The sequence below is a fragment of the Anser brachyrhynchus genome (genome assembly GCF_964034855.1).
Source record: "Anser brachyrhynchus genome assembly, chromosome: 5".
Lineage (NCBI taxonomy): Eukaryota > Metazoa > Chordata > Aves > Anseriformes > Anatidae > Anser > Anser brachyrhynchus.
This window is the reverse complement of record NC_137699.1, coordinates 40,837,532-40,863,178: the sequence shown is the minus strand read 5'-3', so window position 1 is coordinate 40,863,178 and position 25,647 is coordinate 40,837,532. Positions and strand designations below refer to the sequence as shown.

Sequence of the window (25,647 nt, the reverse complement as noted above, 5' to 3'; positions counted from 1 at the left end):
GATATAGCTTTACAGTGGGTATTTCAAAGGTAAGGTATCTTTGAAATCTAAACTTATCAAACTATTATTCAGTGTTAAATTTCAAGTCAACACCTTTCGGCAGCTGGACACAACCATGAAGGTTTTCTCAGGAGGAATCATCAAAAAAATCAAATACAATTATTTCAAGGTTTTTCTTTAATTTAATTTCAATACAATCTGCTAATAATCAATCTATCTAACAATCAAAATAAAGATGGAGATTAAAATAAAGTATATTGGTAGACTTAAACAAAACTGAAAATACAAGATGAAACTGTAACCCGAAATCTGGAATTAATTTTAAATACTGACTTCCTTATTCACTATCTATTTATTTAATCTGTGTTTGTTAAGACTACTATGTATACATTAAGCAAAGAAACCGAGGGGGGAAAAATAGTCTTTATCTGATGAACATAATAAGCAATAGTCAAGTAAAATTCACTCTAAATATTTAAGTACAAAACCACTTACATATATGAATATAAATTAACCAATATCTTCCCACTAATTAAAGAAATCCCAGATCTACCTATTTTGCCTTCTACAGAAATAACAGATGCTTCCCAGTGCAGCACACAGCAGCACATGAAAGAATCATATGCTGGGGCCAGTATCTGACTATTTTCCACACGCATAAATTGACTGTAAAAAAAGCTTTATTCAAAAGGACGTATCATTGTTAGAGCATGAAATTGTTCTTTACCAAGAGCACTTTGGCATCAAGATATGTCTTTGTTCCTGATCTCTGTGTATTTCAAAACAAACCAAAGTTGAACACAAATATCGTCACTGTGACTGTACTTACTGTGGAAATGAAATAAATTACTTTAAGAAGTCATATTATTAAAAGTTTAAAATGTACAGCACATTTGCTTTGCCCTTTGATGTCACAGTCCTATTTTTCTATTCAAATCTTGTACACTGTAAGTTAATTGCTTTTGGAAACTACTTATTATTCATGTAAAAATTAATGTGCCAATGTGTTTAAATCCTTTTAAATGACCATTCATGCATCTTTCTTCTTTAAGTGCCAATGAAATCTGTCAAAGATATCAATGCAAGATGGTCTTAGAGAAAGTTCTAATAAAGATTTTTTTCTGCTAACATAAGATTTTCATTTTCGTCAACTTTACTTAAATTCCATTAATTTTTTAAGCTGCTTTTAATAAATTCACAAGTAAAAAATTTTAGGCTCCATAGTCTGTCATTTGTGTTCCAGCTGACTTTATGAATATTAATAACAGTGTTATCCTGATTAAATAGGCTTCATATAAAATCCCTGTGAATCCTATAGCTCAGACATCTCATTTTTCCAACTCTTTATGAATTTGGATTCAGACATTAAAGTGAAAAAAAATTAAAAAACAGATTCAATGGTACATTCGCGCACCTTAAACAAAAAAATTAGATGTTCTAATGAGTCAAATAATTAAAATTGATAGGTCCACATACTGAGATTTCAGGCTTTCTGTAAACATGCAACATATTTTAAGTCTAATGAAAACATCAACACTTCACAGAACAAAGGATTAAGAATCTATTATAAAATAGTAATAATGTCTGTCCTTAGCCTTACCTTAAACAACAGATGATATCATCTTAACTCTTCATATACGGACTGCTGATTTGCAGAAGTACTTCCCAGAGAGAAAAAAAATACTAGATGCTTAATTACATAAGCATATGTATGAAATACATGAACATTCTCATTTAGCATGGGTGCCCAGTGAAAAAAACAGCATTTAACTGGGATATACTTCAGCAAAACCAGCCTTTTCCTAAAGAACATCAAAACAAAGGAAATCTTAATATTGTCCAACAAGAGTCAAGCAGTCACAGTTGCAAACTCCCAACTTGTTTCCATGCTTATATGTTTGAATTATTCACATCTATGACAGGCACTGCCTTCATTATTATTATTTTTTTAAAAATACATTAGTGCTAAAATTACTACTTCTTACTGAGAAGATGGTCATCAAAATATTTTGCCTTTCGGTACTTTGTATTTTGAAGGGGATCTTAGAAGGGGAAAAAAAATGAACAAAATAATGAGTTATTTAAGAGGAAGGCATTCCGATACTGGTTCAAATTACTTACCACCACAAACACTTAAAAGGAATTAAATAAAAACAAGAGGTATATAAAAACAACATAAATCTACAAAGGTATGAAGCATACAGCACTTTTGCAGTTCTGGGTAGCTTTTATTGCAGCTGTGGACGTATTTCACTTTCAGTGAAAAACCAAAAAAAAAATAATCAGGAGCTTCTGCAGCATATAGATTACACAAACACAAGCAAGCACCCACACAACATCAGAAACTTTCAACCATCGGACCAGTGATGTTGACCCAAGGCATTTTGATTCCTGCCAGTCTGCGGTAGCTCCCAGCATACTCCCTCTTTGGGCAGGAGATGAGGAAGTTCAACTTCTCAGTTCCCGGAGCTCAGTTCCTGACTTCTCTCCCTGGAAACCAAAAGGCTGCTGAAACCCCCCTGTATGAAGCCCTGATGGCTGTAAACCCCTCTTCTTTGTTTGCGCCTTTACAGGTCTTGAGCTACTGAATCATGCACAACCTTCACAGCTGCAACAAGAAGCAAATGGCTGCTGGTGTTGCTGGAATTCACCTCTTCTTAATGAAAAGTCCTTAGGTCTTGGAAGCATTTGCCACAAAGGGGGGCTTCTCTACCTGCTCAGCCTCTGGCAGAACTAGACACTAGCTCCCAGCACCCTTGGGAATGGCACCAAGCCACTCTTTGTCCTGCCCAACGGTGCAGTCAGCAGTTGCCAATGACAGAGTGGGGATGGAGCTCTAAAGGAGAGGTAACATCATACACTTCATGGATAGGGAAATAAAGAATCAATGTTAGTGTTATTTTTGTAAGCTTAATTAGATCACCAGGATCTCCTAAAATATCCTGAAATGTTTTGCCCCAGGCCAACCTAAGCAAAAGAACTTAATTTAGGAGGGTATACTATATAAGAAACAAAATTACCTTCTAGGTGCATTTCCCAAGGGAACAGACTGTTTTCTTTATCTCAGGTGCCTGCCAAATTTTGAAGCAGTGATACATTCCTCCACAAAAGATTTGCATTTCCTCACTACCATACACAACTTTATGGAAAATCAGAAACATAATGCAACTCAAAATAAGTTAAAAATAGTTTGGGGAAGTTAGAAAAATATTAATCAAAGAATAACTGAAATACTCACTGTAAATATTTGTCAGGTGTGAAATAAAAATCAATCTCTTAGATATTTGAAAGTCATGAAATGAAATATACTTTGAAATTTGATTATGGAGTTATTGTATTGTATTTTATTACTCTTATTTGCTTTAAAATAGAAATATTTAATGCAAAATATTCTGTTTCATTTTAAAGGGAATATAAAAGCTATGCAAGTGTATTAGCCCTCCACATGGATGAATGCAGCATGAGTAGTACTTCACATGTAAAACTCCAGCACTGCCACAAAAACTTCCAGATTTTGACTTATAGAAGTTAAGTGCATTATCTGGAAGCTTGATAAAAACATTTTCCCAGAGGGCAGAATAATATAATAATCCCTAGCTTTTCTACCGTAGCGATTCTTGGCCCCAAAAGAGATGAGACACCTGCATTAAGTTCTGAGCAACCTGTATACATCAGAAAAACATGGAGAACCAGGGCTCAGATATTTTTTTATTCTGCTGCAGAAACTTCTCATTCTCTATGAATAATTTGCATCTGATGCTTTTAAAGATGACATACACTGAAACACAGAGCACTCATTCTGTGTTGTGCTTTTGACAAAGGCAAGAGAGAATACATCTTTTGTTGCAGTTTTTAACTGGTTTAGAGTAGATTGTACCTGTTCCTGAAATAAATTTAATTGGATAAAGGACATGCACTTCTATCTTTCTTTATTTTTCCTCCCTGACTAATTTCTGGTATTAGGTCAGTGTCTTCAAGGCTCATTTTTCTTTTTACACATACAAGGAAGTGTTTTATGTGCATATTAAATCACTGATTGCCAATATCCCCATACCTTTTCTCCCCTCTGTTATATTCTCTCTCCTCCATTAAAAAATGAAATAATCTTTGTATTTTAGTTATTAAGCAATCATCAGTCTGCTCTGTCCTCTTCCATCCCAGTTTTTAGCTGCCCTTTGTCTTCCATTTCTTTTCTTTTTTTCTTAGTTTTGTCTTTCCTCTGACAATACATGTCTTTTCCTTCTTCCTCTATGCCATCTCTTTGAAATGTAAAGAAAACCACACAGGATCTTGTCAAAGTCTGTATCTACTTTTCGTCCATCTTTTCTCATCTGCGTGTGTGTTCTGTGAGGTAGCTTTCTTCTGTGACATGTCCATTAACATTTTTTTCACTTTAATCACGAAACTGTGATATGCTTTGGTCAAGTGCAGAATAGTCAATTCATTGAACCATCCTTCAACTTTGTTGTAAATAAATCACTGGTCTTACTGTCCAGGGCACTAGATCTCCATATCTAAATAGTTTACAACCAGATTGTGATTTCCATAGCCTGCACAGATAAAGACATAGATGTTTTAAAGCAGCTTCTGTCCTATTTGGAATAAAGAATATTTAGTAGAATTAGGACTATGTCATCATGGTGATGAGGGCTACCTGCCCATTACACTCTGCTGACAAAATCACCACCAGTAGATAAATCCTTTCTATTTAGCACTTCTGCGATGATGCTTTAAGTGCTGTGTCCAGTATGAGGCTCCCAGAAATATCCTGAAGGAAGTCAAGAAGAGCCAGAAAGACGATGAGAGGTCTGTAGCACATGACTTACAAGGAAGGTAAAGGATTTTTTCACAGTGAGGAAGGTCAAACACTGAAACAAGTTGCTCAGAGGCTGCAGAATCTCCTGTTGCTAAAGATAGGCAAAACTCATCTGGATATAGCAAGCTGACCTAACTTCGGAAACGGCCTTGTCTAGCAGAGGTGTGAACTGGGTGATATTCAGAGGTGCCTTCCTACCTATTTTATTATGCCAACGACTGTAATTAAAGTCATCAAAACTAGTATTCCTACAATACACTAAATTCTGCATTGCTTTCTGCTTGACAGTGCAGGACAGCAGACCAGAGAAAAAGCAGAAAGGCACAAGAATTATTTCTTTTACCATATAAATAAGTTACTAGCCTAGATTTTACCATAAAAGCAAAAATGAAGTCACAGAATATTATGCATGTGTAAAAATGAGAAGGGGTTATTTAGCGGCATAATAATAAACCACTAGTACAAGTAATAACATTAAACAGAAATGACTTTTCTCCTGTCCAAAGCATCCCAATTTAATTGTTGAGCTGACTTCACGGAACAAAGGAAGATAGAGCAGGAACTTAGAGAAGGAACTGAAGCAACAAACCAAACGGAAGCAAAGGAAGTCTCAGTTTATCCAGCCAACTCACATTTCTCAAAGTCCCTTCAAATAGCCCCCTTTTTCCTGACAACAAACGTATTAAAAATGTAAAGCATAAAGACTACAAAATAGTGTGGATATTGGAGCCTGATCAAGAACCATCATGAGTACTAAACATGTTGAGGCCTGACAGAAATGTGCCATCCTTTCAAGACCTGGTAGTGAATGAGGCCCACAGGCCTCTCAGAGAAATACAGCTGCACCAACTACTTATGTCAGAACATTCTGAGCAGCATGAGAGCACAAACGCACCTCGTCTGCTGTCATAAAACAAAACATCCAGTGCATTGTATGTACCCCAAATTATCTACCCACTCAAATTCAAGAGCGTACACTTGAGCTGACAAGAATCATGACACCTGAAATTTTACAAACTAAATAGAGCAAAGAAATAAAGCAACAAATCCAGATCAGTTTTGTTCTTTAAGAGAATTAACTGAGCCACCAGTTTTTAAAAATGAGTATCTGAAGAGAAAGCTGTCCTTTAAGCTGTCCTCTTTATGTAAGATCATAACTGTTCCCTAAAATGTGCTTGCACAATCGTAAGATGTTGCACAGGTGTGAACATCGACATACTTTTGCCTACAACTCAATAAATATATTGTCTCTCGTCAAGTTATGTTTCTTTTTAAATCTAGCAGCTAGATCCAGTACATAGTGTCTTCGTTTACTACAAATAGTAGTTTAATACTTGTAAGCGAGAAGGTGGAGACCAGTGATGAGTGGTGTCCCTCAGGGGTCTGTATTGGGACTGGTACCATTTAACGTCTTTGTTAGCGACATGGACAGTGGGACTGACTGCACCCTCAACAAGACTGTGAATGACTCCAAGCTGAGTGGCATGGTTGACATGTTGGAGGAAAAGGATGCATTCCAGAGGGACCTTGAAAGACTTGATATGTGGGCCCATGCAAAACTCATGAAGTTCACTAACAAATGCTTTCTTCCCAATCAAACTACTGCAATATTTTTGTTTACTTTGGGAAAAACAATATAATTTATCTTTAATCTAAGCTACTTTGGAAAATACCTCAAACTTTTTCTCAGCTGAAACTGACCAAAAAAGTTATCTTCACGCAGTAGAAAGGAAATGTCTACTGTGAATAAAAGCTTCCGTCTAAAATAGTTAAGTTACAAACGATGGAAAACTCAAAGAAAAAGGTCTAGAAAGAGATGCAGGACAACTTGAAAAAACAGGCAAAATTGTCAGATTCCCAATATAATAAAAGCTCTGTCATTTCCGTTCTTCTATTTCAACCAATGAAATATTTAAGCATTTTTGGAAATATGCACTTGCATAATTAGATCATTGAAGAACTGGAGTTCCTTGATCTTGTCATCATTTACGATTACATACAACATCATAATACATAAAGAACAGAATAGAGAAACCAGACAGACTTACATTGTTTAAAACATTTCTTTACTGTGTTTTGAAGTCATTTGAAAGCCTTAGAAAGCATGTTATTTGGCTAAAAACATGAAAATAATTTACGATGAAGAAGCCTTAAAGAATTTCTCTAAGAACAAACTAAAAAGAGGTTCAGGTAAGTTGAAGGTTATATAACTGGAGAAGAAGTTTTTACTAGGGGTTCTGAGCTTCAAAAAATCAGATTCTTTCCACAAAGACAAATGGAAGAAAAAAAATAAATCCTGGAAAAGTTCCAGACCTAGAATTATCAAGCCAGTTTCAGCAAGATTATTCTCTTCAGTTTTTATAAAAAGAAACAGATGGATGTTCTCTTCATTCTTGCAACCTCATCATAAATTCAGATATCTAACACTCATTATTCCTTGATTCATCAAGCTACATTAATGTTTTAATTGCCACAACACTTGACACCAGAGGTGAAAAGAAGAAATTAGGTTAGGTTTCAGAGAGCTGAGAGAGCAGCTGAATCTTGGCCCCACAAGTTATTCCTGGGCGGAGCAAAAGAGCTCTAAATCCACTTACTAGACAAAGGAGGCAAAATCCTTACTTAGACAGCACTTCTGAAACCCAAGCTCATTTTGATGTCTGCTTTCTCATGCACATAATCTTGCTTAACAGTTTGAGGCTTGTTTGTCAGACGTTCTGGGCATTGCAAGTTGCACTGCTGGGCATCACTAAAAAATAAAACAAAATAAAGCAAGAAGACTTGATAACATAAGCATAGATAACACACGAGATTTTATATACACACACACAAATAGAACAATTCTGAAGATATTCTTGGACATGCTGAAACTGTAAGACTTTTAGACTCCAGAGCTTCATCTTGCCTTTCATGTTGAAGGAATAGCTAATAAGAAGGTTAGGCATTTGCACTAGGATGTCTTCTGTGCCTAATACAGCATTAGAAAAAATCCTAAACAGCCTTCTATTTCACAGTCAAACTGGGAGGAAAGAAGGGAGAAAATCATTTGGAATATTTCTTAAACACTATGAACAAAGGCAACTTTTCTTGATTGCTGTGATTTTATGACACCTAGCTGTCGAAGGCAAGACTTAACATGACTTCTTGTTGTCAAAAGCAAATCCTAACATGTTCAAACTTTAACATAAAAAAGGCGTAATTTTTCTGATAAAGTTATGTCACTTTGACACTGCATTCATAGAGTACTTCATCATTCTTTTAATTTCTTCAAGAATTTAAAGCCACAACATCTAACCAGTTATTTCCCTTTCTGAAAACATGTCAATAAGTAACAGTCCTCTTTTGCTTCCTTCTGATCTCAAGGCAGTATTTCACCATACTCAGTTATTCAGTTGGATTGTGAATGTACTGAGTAGACAGGTTTGGAAAAAGACGTACAGTGGTTAGTTGGTAGTTTTTGCCTTATATAACTTAGCTTATTAGAATATGCTCATCCTGCCTGAAAAGAGTTCGGTGAATTTCATTTATTCATCACACTGAACTTCACTGAGGGGCAAGGTTACTTTTGATTTATAAAGATGCTCACTTTAAAAAAGCTAAATTTAAGGAAAAGGCAGTTTAAGATTTGAAGGTTTCCCAGAGTGTTTTCAAAACAGACTGGAAAAAAAAAAATAAAAAAAACCACTCATCCTCTCAGAAAACCATTAAGAAACACCTTCCTAAAAACCTGCATCTCTAGATATCTGAGAAGTCCAGAGACCATGTAAATAACAATTGTTTGTTCCAAACACAATTTTAAAATCTGGTAACAAGTTATAGTTTTGTTTCAAAATATTTTGGAGAAAATTATTTTTTATGAATTGAAATTTAACATTATCCTGAAAGAATTTCTATAGCAACTGGAATTAATTCTGCTTTTACTCACAATATCAAATTCCTCACTTGTATTAGTAAACAGGAATACTTTTACAAATAATTGTATTTTACTGGATTACAGTTTAAAAAAAATCAACATCAACACACACACATGTACCTATATATGTATCCGTCACTGCATTATTTTCACTACATGTGGGATTCTTAAGAACTAGAGATGTACAGTTAATTCTTGATTTCCCTGATCTCTATAACAAGCTGAATGGCTGCATTACTGGAAATAAAATGTAATATGTAATACTAAATGGGTTCTCAATAAACTGTTTTTTGTTTTTTAACTTTTAAGATAAACTTGGGAAGCGCATATTATACCAAACAGGAAACAAGCTATTGGGCAGATATAAGCAGTGGGGAACCTCAGTATGATAACAGAATATGCTATTTTTAGTAAGTTTTCTCTCATAAGTGCAAGACAGTGAATGTTTGCCAAAAGAATTTTACATCCAGGAGGGTTTTTGAAATATGAAAGATACTTTTAAACTATGAAGAGAATTATAAATTTTGCCTAATATTTAGTAACCTTCAGATACTGTAATTCCACTTCAGATCCTGGAAAAACATTCTGGAGACAAATATTAGTCTACCACTGGATAGTGAAGAGGAGGAACAAAATTACATTTCAAGGGGAAACTGTTTTAATTAGAGTTACCTTGTACACCTGCACGGTAGTCACCTTCAGTACAGCGTGAGAAAAAGTGTTACACTCCACAACCATGTTTATTTTTGCTACCATCAAATTCTGAGTCCTGAAAGCAAAAACCTAAATTTTGCTCCCAGCCATGATTACGTTGCCATACTTTTACACTACCTAGCGTAGGAAACTAACTTAAGCACCCTTAACTGGATGGCTGTATGTATATCCCAGGACAAAAGAGTCTCTTGAAGCAACCGTTACACACTCATCCATAACATTTATGATTAAAGGAATCCTTCATGGGTGTTCTATTCTTTCGTACCTTTAGGGTGCCATAAACAAACTACTCAACTGGGTATACTAGTGTTCTTTTAACAGTTTTAGCATAAGAAATGGGCTCATTATGATCCACAAAGAAATCCCATTGTATCAAAAATAAAGTGAGTCTGATCTCACAGGGAGCTGCATTTCCTTATCAGTCCTTCTGCAGTTTCATCAACCTTTGCTATTTAGAAAGAATGCCCAGTCACACTGAGGAGCAGACCTCAAAGACCTGGTTATCAGCCCAGCAAATTAAAGCTGCTGACCTGTGCCATACCACAGTTTCATGCTCATTAAACCGGATGGCACACAAAACCTTGAAGTCTATCCAACAAAGATCCTGATCAGACAGAGATTCCGATTCCTTCACAGAGCCCCTTCCTTTGACGAAATGGAACAAGTTAAAACCTCACAAATTAGAGCTCTGAAGAACACAAAAGACTGTTTGTAGTCCCAAGACTTACCTAGAGGAATTGTTCAACAACATCAGATCAGCACTCTTGGGCTGCTGAGTCACTTACCCATTGCCACAACCCTCTGATATGACTTAACACAAGGAAAAGCAGCAAATCACTGACCTCGGGACAGTGGTACTTCAACAGGAGCCCATAAAACCTGGAGCTTATAACCAGTAACAGATGTACAAATGACTATTTCTACATAACGAGGGCAGCTGATCAAGACATCTTGAAAGCCAACACTTCTTTAAAATATCCAGCTTGACAAAATAACCTGTCAGGTCTAGTTAACCGTTTTTGTGAAGTAGGCGATACCTTGAGAAGTCTATTTCTTACCACTTTTCATCATTCTTAAAATGTGGGATCTAACATCTATGCATCATTTGGATCCCATCAACCACATCTTCAGTACATACAAGTCTGCTTTTACAGGGCCAATCTAATTTCTCAGTGATATTTCAACAACAGTTCCATTCTTGGCCAAAAATTTAAGCAAGTTTTATATTAATTAATAAGATGTTAATTTGGCTACAGGTAACGTATGGGAGGATAGTGAGAGAGTTAATACATATTTACTCCTTTGAAAACCAAAAATATCCAGATCTCTAACATTATAATGCAATTGAAGAATCCATAGTAAGAAAGGTGGTGCTTATCAGTTTCACTTTATTCAACTGATATTTTCCACAGTAGAAATGCATTTTGCACGTGAAAAGGTTTCCATCTACTGACCTTGGCATTCATTAGGACCATACTGTGATTTATACTGAGAATTCCAAGCCTTCATCTTATAAATAAATGTAAAATACGAAAAAACAATTATGCTTGTGTAAAATTCTAATTTATCTCTCTGTAATCAGGTTTTGTCTATGCTACATATTTCTGTGTTTGAATAAAAGTCAAAATTAGTAATAGGTATCATTTATTTTCTGACTTTTCATTATCTTGACATTTTAACTTTTTTTTTTTTATACTCAGGCTTTGATTTTATCTAGGGCTTCAACCCCACAGCTGATTTTTAGACAAGTACACTGTCTTCCAGAATACCTGTTCAAGAAATAAGCCAGCTAAAAGAATATATTTGCCATTCAGCAAATCAAAACATTGTATATAAAAAAGCAGGATTTTATGACAAAGAAAAACACCTGATTATGGAAGAAAATGTAGCACTGTGTGCAAATGACAGAAAAAAAAACACATATTAGAAGAAATCACAAGCTCCAGTGAAGAACAGTAGAAAGTAGAGTAGAAATCTGAATTTGGTGGTTCTGGACAATTATTAACACTCAGCTTAGATTTTTATTATTGCTGAAAAAGGTAAGCAAGGAAGTTTTTTTCCCTGTAAAAGGGCAGTCACAACTTTACACTCAATGCCATAGCATTAGCAATTTAATATTAGTCATTAGTCTAACTCAGATGTGCTTCTCAGTGACACTTGAAAACTCACTTCACTGAGCAATTTTTTGGACTTAAATATAAATTATACAAATGCACCAACTTAGTAGTTTAGTTTTTTTGTTTGCTTTTTTAGCACAAGCATTAATTAGCATTACTTCAACTAACCACCCCAGTGTTTTACTGCTCTTAGACATATGCATGTTGATGTCAAAGAAAGTCAACTGTGTCTCAAGCCAAGTTCTCACTACTGCACAGGCTCAAGTACTTTGTATGCAAGTGCTACAGTTTACACAGAAGCTTTCTTTTAAGCAAAGTAAAAGGCTCAGAAGAAGAGAAGGTCAAAAAAGAAACCAACAAAAAACATGACATGAAAAATTTCTGTTCTCAAAGGCAGCAGATCTAAAAGAAAATCAAGAAGCCCAATTCAGCTATGTCCCATGTGCACAAACATGCCCAGTAAAGCATTAAGAAAAAAGCCCAAAGACATTTTGATAAAGTGGGAATGACATAGCTATACGGGCTGATAACAAAATTGTAATTTTCCATACAGGGCAGATCACCAGCAGAGTTGCCCTGCACAAGGCAGGACTGGTTCCCCCTGTGCCTCCCGCACACTAGCGGTGGAATTCCTTCACGTTTACAGCAAACGAAGCTGCTCACTTGGCCTTTGTGATTAAAGCAGGAATGTCATAATCATGGTGGTCTAGACTGCTATGAGCAAAAACGACACACGGCAAAACGAGTGGCCCTTGGTCAGAAGTGGCTATGGTCAGGATGAGGCATGCTTATGAAGTAGTACCTCAAATACCTTGCGATAAACACATGTGGAGAAAATAACACGAAGAACACCAGAGCTAACTGAATAAAAGGTTAAAGAAAATAAACAACATTTTTGCAGCTTAGCATTTATTTGTGAACTGCTGGTGCAACTATATGCTTGACAGGAAAGCTATGAAGCTTTTGGTAGCTTGACAAGACAATCTACAGGCTTGAATGAAATGTTCAGCTTAAGGAATTAGAATAAATCTGATGACTGATATGCTACTGAACGTGACAGGCTGTCATCTGTTTTAAACAGGATCTCTGCTAGGATGTACTGAAAGTGATTTTTTTTCCATTACCTTAAACATACTAAGACTTTTTCAAATGAATTCTGGCTAATCTGTTAAGACAAAAGATCTTCTCAAGCTATTGCCATTTAAATAAAATAATGAAATAGCCATTTGGCTTACTTACATAATTAATTCATGCTGACGCTGTACTTCTGCGATTAATTTACATCCAGTCCACAAAAGCATACAACAAAAATGATTATTCTTGCTTCCCAAGTTAACTATAAAATCAGAAGATATGAGCAAATAAGCGATTAAAGCAGTTTATCTAAGTCCTATTTATGTATATGAAACTCTCTATATGAGTATCAAATTGTTTATCTGGTATCAAGACAATGCAGTACATTCTTAATTGATTCAGAAAAACATTCCTGTACTATTTTTCTCATGTTATGATTTTATATGAAAATAGGTACAGGGGTTCTCCTACAGCTTTTTCAAGTTATGAAAAATTGATCAAAAGAAATCCTTCAGTAAAGCTGTATTGCAGCAGATAACTAGAGATAAAGAACACTAGCTCTAATTTTAAGCTGGCCAGACCCTAAAAACCAAACAGTTTAAAATCCTAATACATAATTACTTTAAATATATAGAAATAGACACACATATAAACAGTGTAAAATAAGTTAAAAATCTTTGGGAGGCAATTGATGCTATTTAAGAAAAGATACCAGCATAAAAAACTTTGGTAAGATCTAGGCTCAAATATGAACGTCCTTCCTGTATCAGACTGTAAATCATTCCTGTATGAATTACTGGAATGAATCACCATCTCCTTCTAGAAATAATGATTCAACTCTATTCTACAAACAAGAAAAAAAGGAAAAAGGGGTTTTGTGACACCCACCTGGAATCTGTGCCTTAGATACAAAGAAACAGGAAAACTGATCATTGCTGGATAAGTATTAATGTCAGTTTGAACAGCACAACATTTACAAAGCTAAATAGGGAAGCAAGCACAACTCCCCAGCTCACACAATCCACTTCCAAAGGGAAATAAGAATAAAATCACCACCAAAGCCATTCAGCTTTCAGAAAAGGCTGTCACCAACGCATACAATTTAAAATATTTTAGCTATTGGTTGAATTTCCCTCTTAGCTGCCTGAATCATATATCAACTAAAATTTTGTACTACACAAGAACAGTATAGTCTATGTTGTTTATCTCATAAATGTCAGTATTAGACCAGTTTCTCCTGCTAGTTTCCTTTATTGCTACACAAAAGTACCATAAATAGTGGTAATTAGCCCACAATTAGGGGTAATTAGTCCAGCAGGAAATCTGTTTCCAAGCATCAGCCAGATAGTAAAATACGTTGGGTATATGCTTACAAACAGAAAAATTAGCATTTTGTGAGATGCTTTGCATTAGATCTAGCAAGCTTATGCCTCTGAATGAACACTGAACTCCAAGCACTAAAACTTTGGCCTTTCCTACTGCTAAGATGCAAATTTAAGCTATAAAAAGCTCAATGACCTCATGCAAATTAGCTTTCCATGCAAGACTGCAGTTGTCAAAGTGTTCCGTTTCCCCCCATTTGCATTCGGAAACCATTCAGACCTTAGAAGACCAACAGGCCCCTTCCAATCAGTTGCTGTATCACACCTGATAAATACAGATGATTTGAAGTCCCTGCTCTATGTTATGATTTCTTGTTTCGCATGAGTTGTTTAAAGGGCTCAGTGCCTAAAAGCTCGTTCCCCACTGAATGTAACCTGCTAACAGAAAAACTGTAGTAGGGAAATCTCATTATGTTACAGGTGATCTTCAATAGCTCTTCATGGTACCCTTTACTGTTAGGAGAAAACTCTATTACTTCTGCCCATACTATCATTTGGAATTACTGTGTTTCAGTTACCACCTGAGATCTTTCAGATCAAAAGAGATAAAACCAGACCCGAGAAGCCCTGCATCTTCCCAGAGCTTCCCACAACTGCTAGTTCTACATGTTTGTCATCCTCCCTTCCTTCAGACTTCAAGATCTGCTACTAAACATTTGTTGTATTCCTCTGCTAAATGCTTCAGGCACTACATAAAATCTAAATGGCTCTCAAAAGAAGCAGGTGCTGATACATAAGGAAAGCTGAACACACACAGATGTGGGTCTTCACTTGATTGAGGGCAACTGCCAAATTCTACCGATGCATCAAGCGTAGAAAACCATTTGCTATCAGTCATCTTTTCATGATCTCTATACACTGGCAGGTGCAAAACTTTTTTTTTTTTTAATTTTTATTTTAAAAACATTTTAAGGCCAACAAGTTTAATGAAGGCTTGTCTTTTCTTCCCCACCTTTTAATGAGCAGCAAACCTATTCTGTTGACTCATTTCATGTTTCACAGAAGATTACTAAGCTCTTCTTTTGCTTCTAAGGGCAAATGTTTGTTGGAATGTCAGTTTCTGGACCATTTGTTTTCTCAGCTCTAACTTGTATTTCGTGGAAATTTTTATCAACGGACTTTTCCTGAAAAAGTCCCCTCCCTCTCCAAAAACAAAAACCAAAAAAAACCCCACTCTTTTAACAAGAACATGAGCTAAAACTTAGTAATACTTCCCTTGATGTCAGTCAGATTATTATATAAACACAAACCAAATCTTTATGTTCTACAGCTTGCTTTTTTTTTGATAATATTCCTGCCTGGCACCATACTGTTTTTCTGCACTTGAGCTATCCAAATGATACACTTTCCACTGGGCTTCAGGTAGGCGATTTTTGCTTCTACCATCATATTGTCCAGGGCAATATCCTCAGAACTAAAGGTATCATCATTCTCGTCATCATGTTTGCGTATTTTGATATTTGAAGAAGGATAACAGATAGCTCTGGACACTCGGACTTCTGATGTTTTGCACCATGCACTATTTGCACGAACTATTTTGTTTTTCTGTTCAGGAGGAAGGTGGCTGAGATGACACTATTCTGCCTAATCTCTTGTCTACTTGGACTTTCACCTGCACCTTCTATCTCCACCAAAAATGAAAGCCTGTACTCCAAGATCACTTTCAGAGGCTGAATTCTAATTGCTTTGTTAGCAATAGGGGTTAGCTTGGGGTTTGTCAATATTTTCTAAGTGTTTTGCCCAGATGTCTGCCACAATCTGATCTCCTCAAAACTGCTAGCTTGTAACAACAGTTAATCCCAATTCAAACTCTTCTGTGTTTTGTTGGGTTGTTTGTTTTCAGTTTTGTTTTTTTAAAATTCCTCTTGAAAACACATCACTGATCTGTTTCAGGGACAGACTTCAGAACTTGCCGCACATATTATCACAATGGTCTGATAAGGTGACAACTACATGCAGTGGGCTGAAAAATAAGTGATATTTTAAAAACTTAAAGTGCTTTAGAAAAGACTAATGCTTGAATAGGACTACTTTCTAATTGTCTCTACTTTTGCCAGCATTTATTGATGGCAGACACAAAGAGAAATTAGAAGGCAATTTCCACTAAATGTCTAACAAACATATTTGGTTGCACTTTGGGAGAGTGAGTTCCAGACACGATCCATCCTTCAGTGCTGTATTGCAATTTGTTAATGTGCCATCTTAAAGAAAACCCATGATTTCATTTTTGCAAACCATAAGTAACTATTAACCATCGAAACAAATAAAGCAAACCAAATTATACCATTTCAGCAGAATTCTAACTCAATAATTTCACCTCACTTTAAACCCCATTCCCTAATGTCTGAATGCAGGTTTCACATTCATAATAACCAGCACAGAGAAACACATTTCCAAAGATTATTTCTACTTGCAACTTAACCTAGTAATCATATGGTCATCAGACAAATCTGCAGTCTTTGAGAACGATCTTACTTTCTTGTTGTGCTATAAGGTACTGCACAGGAGTGTGACTGCAGAGAAATGTTAGTCAGAGCAGGAGCCCTGGGGACCCACACCCTTTCCATTGTTTCAAAGTGTAAACATAAGTCATTTAGAATTTCAAATAAGAAATGCGAGGTACATGTTACACAAAGTGTGTACCTTTTACAATCACAGAACAGATCTGGCAGATCTTTGAAATACATACATATTGGCAGTAAAAACAAAAACAAACAAAAACCTCACCACAACAAAAAACTTACTACCTCTTATTACCTCTAAAATATTATCCTGCTCTGTCCCTTTGAAGTTAAGAGCTGTAACTCACATTTTCAAGTAAAATTAGCACCTTATTACTTAGCAACTGTACTCACACTAGAGTAGTAACCGGTCTACCTACAAGACCGCACCTAGTAAATTTATTTCTAAAGAAGTTGTTTGCAACTTGCATATTCTTAACAGTTTTCCAAACAGCTCACACCGATGTGAACAAACCACATCCACTCCATCGACTAGCTGAGCCACGTGCCACAATCCAGGGATGCTGACACACCATGCCAAATGTGGAATTTGCAGGATAAGCTACTGCTGATTTTGAATTTATGCACTGTGCTGCTCAACAGTTCTCAGTGCTCAAACACATAGTTTCAATGGGATTAGCAGTTAGCATTAGCAAGAAAAAAAAAAGCAACTATAAAACTAGGCACCCAAATCTCATACTGGATGTTTAATTAGACCCCCCCCCAGTCACACCCTAGGTGCAGCAGGGCAGGTGCAGCCACAGGGCCAGGTGCAGATCTCCACCTGCAGACCCTATGAGTGTAGCCCAGGCCCACTGGGGGCACAGGCTCCATCTCCTGGCTGCTGGCACTGCACGGCAAGCAGCAAGCTTCCCACCCGCTAGCTTATGCCTCTATTTGCTAAGGAAGTCCGGGTATTCAGTCCTGGTTCAGCAGAAGACTGTCAGCCAAATGCATGTGCACACACCTGCTGAGTAGGGAGAGGTGTATGTATATGAAAACTTCTATTATCCTTTAGGATTTGTAAAATACGGTTTGAAAACTGTCCTAAAAAACCCCTTATTTTTCCACAAGAAGCAACATACACCTCTACACTCCTGATCTACTTCTGAACAGGCTTACTACAGGGATTGGAAAGGAACAGCTGAGAAATTAGCAAGCACACCCAACTGGTGATCACACCCAGGTGGCAAGGCCAACAAATGGCTGACCAGGCACAACAATTCTCTTCTCCAAGGCATGCCTAGGAAGATCAGCAGCTAACTTAAGTCTTGGTGCAAGAAAAGAGACAGCACAAGAAAAGGGCAGTGGGTTCCACAACTTCCCCCCTGCCTTTTTCTTTGAGCATCCTGTCCCCTACTCAACACCAAGTTTAAGCCAGCTAACTGGGGCTGAGTACTGTAGCAGGCAAAAGAACAACGAAGTCAGGGTAACAGAATCATGGAAATACTTATATCGCTCATAGTACATCTCTTTGTACACCTCTGCAGGAAGAGAGAGCATGACTTTAGCCAGGAACACCTGGAAACAACCAAGAGATCATTGCAGCAAGAAGGCAGGAACAGAGCAGGAAGTAATAAAACCCAGGCACTATGGGCAGGGAGATACAGCGAACAAAGACACCAGTGAATTCACACAGCCCTACCTGGGGCCGTATTTTCCCAATTTAGTTTGTCCCTCTAAAAAGATGGTTGAAGACACCAATGGACAAACCTCCTACAGTGAACTCGGGTAGAAGATAGCTGCAAGCATTGCACAAAGAGAACAGAATGCTTCTTTGCCTTTTTTTTTTTTTTTTTTGGAACTTGAGGGAAAAACAAAATTTAATCCTTAAAGGTGGATTTTCATTTGCTAAACTAAGATATTAATCAAAATTCATTTTTAAAACATAACTGAATACAACTGTGGGGTTGCTGCTGCCTCCTTAAGGAACAATGACATCAGTCAAGAAGGATATAGGTGTGGAACCACATCCTTTTTCATCATATGTAATCAGGTGCAAAGAGAAAAGTTTAAGTTCAGGATTCCTGTGGTCTAATTAAAATAAATACCATTACGTACAGATAGACAAATATAGATCTATTAATAACTGTTTGTTTTCCTTCAGATACAGGTCAAGTGAACTGAGGTATTTAACTACCTCAAGACTCATTTTTATTCTATCTTAAATTGTTTTCCCTGACAGCAAGCTCATGGTATCCTAACAACTAGAAGCAAAATAGAAAAAGTGTAAAAAAGTCGATTAGCATATGTAAATGTAGATATTAGTATCTGCCATTAACTGTCCTACTTTGATTACTGAGTAACTGAACGTCCTTGATTCCACCTGTATCATTCACCTAGTGATATTTGGAATAAAGACATTCAGTATAAGGAAACATTTTTGTAGTTCTATCAAGGAGGTAATACACTTCAAAAATATGTAAAAATATCAACTACTGTCCAAGTGGAACTGTGTAATTTTGCTAGCATTTCTATCACCTGCCCAGGAGACTGAAGTATATTTGTGCTGTTTTTACACTGGCCTAAGTACAGAGACTTTTTTTTTTTCGTTACTGGATGACATACAGAAAATGCTGAGATTCCGGCTGAAGTCAGTCTCTCACATTTGGGACTTCAGATTTATTTATGTTTAAGAATGATATCTTCACAGAAAATCCATATTGTCAGCTGGCACTCTACTTGTATAAATAACTCTGTTGCCCCATCATAATTAAAAGTAAAAACAAGCACTGCACAATTATGCCACAAAAAGAAAACAAAGCTTGCCTTCACTGAAAAAGAATATTCTAACAAATGCTTTAGAATTATACTTTCTGAATTTTCCAGGATCTAGCTGTTTGTTTTTTTTTCAGAAGAGAGAAAACGCCTCCTACTGCCACTGTCTATACCACATCAGCCCGAGGTAAAGCAGTCAAAGGAGAGCTGCCAAATGCTTATGCCGTCTAAAGGCACCAGACCTTTGGGGTTCTCAGAAATACTGAAGAACACATGAAAGCTCTGCTCAGTCTTCCTGCTGCTGGCCAAAGCACTGAAGAAAGCAGCCTTTCCTTGCCACTCTCCAGAATAATACTCCCTTGGTGTCAAGGGCTTTCAGGGAAACTTTTTTCTTCAAGCTATCTGAAGACAAAATATGGCTTGACAAAGCTGCTCCCTGTTTAGAGCACGCTACCAACAGCTGCCACCTCACCAGGGCAGGGAGAAGGAACCAAAAGGTCTCAGGGAGGACACGGCAAGGAAACACAAAGACAGTGTTTCTGGTAATCAGCATATTAATTCTGTTCTTGTGGCTCAACTGAATAAGTTTCCAAATATAATTTTCTGTCCACGACAAAAACATGGGAAAGGCGATTTTTCAGTTACCTTCTCCATAAGATGTTTCTTGCCTTCCCTTCCCTTTTTTTTTTTTTTTCTCCTCAGTAAAACAACAGAAAAAGCTGCCCTACAAAAACTAGGAATGTGTGCCCCAAATAAAAAGCTGCACAACTCCAATGGGTTAAAGAAAAAACCACACACACACACACTTTAAAGTTGGTTAGTGTTTAAGGTCACTTTAAATCCTACAACATTTGCATCATTTTAAGAGTCAGCAGAAAACATTCATCAGATCTTCAAGTTGTGGTGGCTATTTTCTAATGCCATTTTTCCTCATTACAAGGAAGGTTCCAAGGAGCAAATGATTCCTACAATGGTTATAGCAAACTCTTTCGACAGGGAAGCCACATCCTAACGTTCTGATACAATGGAAAATTGAAAATCTGCCTGTATCCCTGCACAGATACACACAAACACACTATAGCTTACTATGATGAAAAATACTTTGTTTCTCACATTTGTATCTAAAAATTTACATGACCAAGTTACCCCATTCTCACCTACCAAGCACCTAACCTTGCAAAATCCTACAGAACCTGAAACTTTATTTACTTGAATGAGTCACGACAACGCATTGAGAAACTGAATCCTAAAGCAACTGTAAATTAAAAAAAATAGAAATTAAGAACTGTACTTGACAAAAACAAATAATACCTAAAACAATACTAATAGCTTTATTATAGGATGGGTATAATTTATGCAACAACAAGCATAAATGACAGGACACTGCATTAGGATATACATCTTCTTCACATTTCATCATCTAATGTCTCTTATGTAGGACTAACTGATCACTTAATAAAATATGTAACTACATATCATATTTCTACCCACAAATACCATTATTGAGAGAAATGAATACTTAGAAAATATTTATTTTTGCACAATTGCTAACAATGGCATTGAAATGACCACTAGAATGTCTTAGAATAATTTTCTAATTATACTCAGTTAGTATTCTCTGTTCTCGAACTACACTCTGAGGGTTACTACAAGCTAAGTTACCATTTTTCTTGGTAAGTTGGCTTGCCTTTTTACCAGTCAATTCAGCTTCTACACCTATGCTGCACTGATAGAAAAACAAACAAACAAACAAACATAGTTTAAACTGGTATTTTATTTACTGTCAGATGTAATATGTAAGCAGCAAGAATGATTTCACTTTCCCACCCATTAATACATTGGAATTAACAAAGAGACAGGGAATAAATATATATATTTGGAAATAGCATCAAGAAAGAAGGCTAAAGCAGAACTGATTACTCCCAGAGGTAACAAACCTAGATCATTCAAAACAAGAATCAGTGTTCATAATACAAATATTTATAAACATATTTAACTTGTGTATTAAAAACTGAAACGAGATACAATAATATTTTTAGTTGTGCTCTGCCAATAAATAAATAAATAAATCAAACACTTTCCCCTTCTCGTTTCTATACATATCAACTGCCATGCTTCAGAAAGCCCTACTCCTTTTTGCAAAGTGAATCTAAGCTTAGTACCATTTGTTAAATTCACAACTAATGACAGAAGTTCTGGGTTTGGTCCCAAAAAGCAGAATTCATACACACACGCAACCACGAAGCAATTCTTCAGCACTCTCTTTACAAGTGGACATTTATATTTATAAAGTACAAATCAACATACATTACTGGATCTATACGTTCTTAAAAGACCATTAAAATATAGTAGTTACTTCAAGTACAATAGCCTATGATGCTGCATTAAATTCTCTTGCAGTGGGAATACTACAGCATTCCCAGAATGGTTGGGATTCACACACGACTATGCTCTCATTCCATGAATTCTGACAGGAGCTGCCACCACCTTCTTCCCAACAACTCACCAGTAACCAAACATTGTAATCCTTCTTTGTCCTAACACTACCTTCCTGAAGCAGATTAGATCTTTCTAATTTATTTCACACTTAACATTTAAATTAGAGCATAGCTGGCTGGAATATTACTACTTAAATGAATGTGTAACTTAAAGATCAAATTCTGTCTTCAACAGATTTACATAAAAGGACAGAAAGGATAACATTTGTCTACCAGCATGTTATGTGGATCTCCTTAACTCAATTTACTATGGATTTCACGGTGCAAAAATTAATGCCCTTCGGGAGCTGAAGTCATTACCAATTACTTCTTCCAAACCTAGAGCGTAATCCCATGCCACTGTGACCAGCGGAACTTTTGCCATTCACTTGCAGGCAAACTGGATCTGTTCCTTGATTTGCTAACCAGAAAGTGATACTCTAGCAAAATGATATCATAGATGCTGACTTCTTTCGAATAAGGAAAATATAACGTGATGAACCAGTCTTGTGTATTTTATTCCCTGTTAAAACTGAGAGCCACATACGTATTGATAGTTTTATCTATACAAAAAGTTGCCAGCAGAATTATATGCTTTTGTCAACATTAATTTCTAGAATAAATTTCAACAAACACTGATTCTGCTCATATTCTGCCTGCCTTTTTCCTTTAAAGTGTTAAAAGTAAAGGAAAAAAAAAGAAACAACAAAAAAGATAATGCCCTACAAACTGATAACAGTGCCCTACAAGTACTTCTGTCTTGGATATCGTTAGAGGAGTCCCTTCTTTTTGTTGCAGGGCTGCCCAGCAGGCTGATGCATACCAACAGCATCAGTTGCACCCTGACTGTAGAGGGATCCCATTATTCTCATGGGCTAAAAACTTACACAGGTAAGTACAGCATTCAGCTGACACTTTCAAAGTGATATATAGGACTGCTTTCTTTTTTAAATTGCCTAAACAGGGGAAGGCATAATTGCTTGCCTACAGGTTGACATGTTTTTATTTTTGATGTTTGAACATTATGTTACTGATGCATTACATGCAAGCTTGGATCACACATAAGAGGAAGCCAGCTGCTGGATTTCCTTGTGAGGATAGGCTACATGGCCACTCAGGGACCCTTCTTGGTCTTTCCTCCCCTTCCCTCCACATCCCACAGAAGCATGCCTGCAATTGATCCTGCGCACATGCATTGCACCCAACTCACAGCAAACAGAGAGACAGTTTCCTGCAAGTCACCTCACCCCATCACTCTTCTCACAGCCCTGTATCAGAAAGCACTGGTAAATAAAAACAGAAAAGAAAATAAGCTGCATGGGTATTCTGATGGTCAACATAAAGGTCAGCATAAGTCATGGTGCTACAGCGCTAGCTTTCAAAATCAAAGAAATCTTTCAAAAGAATTAACTGGCAAAATTACTATCTGAACCAACACGATTTTATTCCTTTGAAAAACAAGACAAATCTGCAAATAATTTTGACAAGGCTCATCCAAGTATAATGGTGCAGAGTAAATACAGCAAGCTGTTTTCACACGGAGTTGATGCTCAATAACAAACAGAGGAACCCCATACACAGTAATGATGCACTGTGATAGATATCCAATAGCATGCAATTTAAGTGATCATATTTCTGTTACTTGTGCTTGGGACAGATAAGTAATAGCTGTTCCAAATCTCATATAAGGAAGATTGAAGTAATTCCATTTGAGAAATTAAAAGCAAACAAACAAACAAAAACCCCTTCTGCAGGTAGGGGTCCAATACTGCTTCTGTTACTCCTTAAAAGCTGTTCCCCTTTAAAAGGTAAGGGCAAATACCAGAAATCATACTTTCAGGAATATCTGCCAGTTGCAACATTACTATGCAGAGAAATTAATAGACTGCACCCCAGAAAGTTTTTGTTTCTTTTTTTAAGTAAGCTTTAAAACATCTATTGCCCTTCACCCTCAGTTCATGTGTATCTTCCTTCTTCCAATTCTAGTTATCAGTTAATAATTTAATGATTTTTTCCGCAAAGAATTACCAAAAAACATTCTTCCCACCTCCTCTAACCCCTTCCAGCAAGGTCTGAAAATTTCCTTACATTTCTACCAACCTAGAGACCCTAAAAAACTAAAAATTCCACAAAATGTAAAAAGCTAGATCTGGGCTACAGGGTGTCAACAGTATAGTCCTGTAACTGCAGATAATATAATGCGTTGGGTTTGCCTAGCTGCAAGATACATAGTAAGCTTGATACAATTGTTTTATTTCTTCATGGTCAAGAAAATCAGGTAACACCATAATCATGTATTTCTAATTTAGCACAATGCAGAATGATTTCTAAAAAGCAGGGAGATAGAAGAACAGAATGCAAAGAACAAGAGCAACACTTCCTTTTCCAAACAGGGTAAACTAATGATTAAAAGGGAAATGAGGTGAATCAAGAAAAAAACAACCAACCAATGAAAAACCCACAATGAAGTCTAATTAGTTCTCACATGAAAACTGGTGACAGTTCTTTTAAAAATTCATTTGCTACCCACTACTATGGGAGAGAAAGTAACTCCCATTACAGACTGTAATGGAAATCAGAAAAAGGCTATAAAGAACTTTCGATATCATTATATGAAAATGTGCAGTAACCTCAAAAAGGATATACAGAAATGCATACAATAAGTAATCATTTATTAAATATATGAGATTATACAACCTTTCTGACCACAAGATCTACTAGTTTGGATTGGGCCCCATCAGTCCAGGCATTTCAAAGAAAACTAGACAAAACATCTAAAACTAGTGAAGAAATGGCTAAAAGGGTAAATGGATATTCTGCTCCCAGATGTCGCCTCCGCAGGCAAATTTACCAGGAAGCAAAGTTCTAGGGGGGGATGTCATCTCCCCAGTGACGTTATCACTCTGTTACGTGAAGCTGTGCAGTCACTGCTGCATCCCAACTCTGCCTCCTTCCCCAAACCTACAGCAGCAGCTGTCCCTTCATAACTTCTGTACATTGATTTTACTGCCCAGCCCTTCCACTCACTGTCTATACTGCAACTAGTACTGTAGGAACTTCTCCTCAGCTGGTCACCTTCAAGAGAATGAAATTAGCATTGATCCCTTCACCAGTGATGGGCAAAAGAGCCCCTAGCCACCATGCCCGTGGTACCTCCTCCATATATAGCTCATTTTCACACATCTGCTTAACAGCTGAAGGACTTTGTTGTGAATGACTACATTTTGCAAAGCAAACAAAACCAAAACAGAAACAGAGTTGTCACTTAACACAGCATGTTTACCTTAACAGTTAGGACCTAGTTTTAGAAAAAAATAAGTCAGTGCCATAGTATATTTAGGCAAGCAAAGAATATAAAAATGGTGGTTTGGGATTGAAACAAGGTTGTATATTCCTGGAGTAACACGGTGGGCCAAGAACAGATGCTTAAGGACGGACAGAAGGTGGGTGTATCACAGTGTCCTAATAACTACAGGCCTCACAACCTCCAGAATTCCCATTTCTGGAATTGCCTGAGACAGAAGCAGCAGCTCTGCAGTGGCTAAGTGGTTTTCCTTCCATGCCTAAAGCATGGTTAATATAAGACTGTTCTAACCGTAGCTACAGCTTGCAGAAGTATTACAGAAGACACCCAGCTGCTGCAAGGCACTTGGCATTCCCAAATGAAGGGCCAGCAACGTCCAACAACAACCAGCTCCAACCACCTCAACCCCCTGGAGCTACTTCTGGATGCCAGCAGAGCTGCTCCACAGGCAGCATGGAGATGTGTGCTGTCACAGGTAAAACAGGCCTCAGGGTACTCAGACAGAGTGGATGTCTTTTCTCTGAACTGCTCACACTGAAAAAGCATTGTCGGTTTCCCCTCAAATGAAACTGACCTTTACAACAGCATCAAGAAAGCAGGTTTGTATGAAACTTACTCGTCCTAGAAGCTG

General features: G+C 36.9%; 1 protein-coding gene across 19 annotated transcripts in view; it reads right to left on the bottom strand.

The window, feature by feature from the left end:
• MIPOL1 (mirror-image polydactyly 1) overlaps positions 1 to 25,647 on the bottom strand; it is a 192,985-nt gene that overhangs the window by 162,912 nt on the left and 4,426 nt on the right. For 5 of the 19 annotated variants that reach the window (XM_080592934.1, XM_080592923.1, XM_080592929.1 and 2 more), the window contains one exon: positions 12,800 to 12,896. The exons of 3 other annotated variants lie outside the window; for them this stretch is intronic. In XM_080592934.1, coding sequence (XP_080449060.1) covers positions 12,800 to 12,861 — 62 coding nt within the window. In that variant the 5' untranslated portion in view covers positions 12,862 to 12,896. Of the gene's footprint in view, positions 1 to 1,600; positions 1,803 to 7,413; positions 7,566 to 12,799; positions 12,897 to 25,647 lie in introns of those variants that run through there. 11 more of the 19 variants (XM_080592935.1, XM_080592940.1, XM_080592938.1 and 8 more) reach the window with 6 other exon arrangements.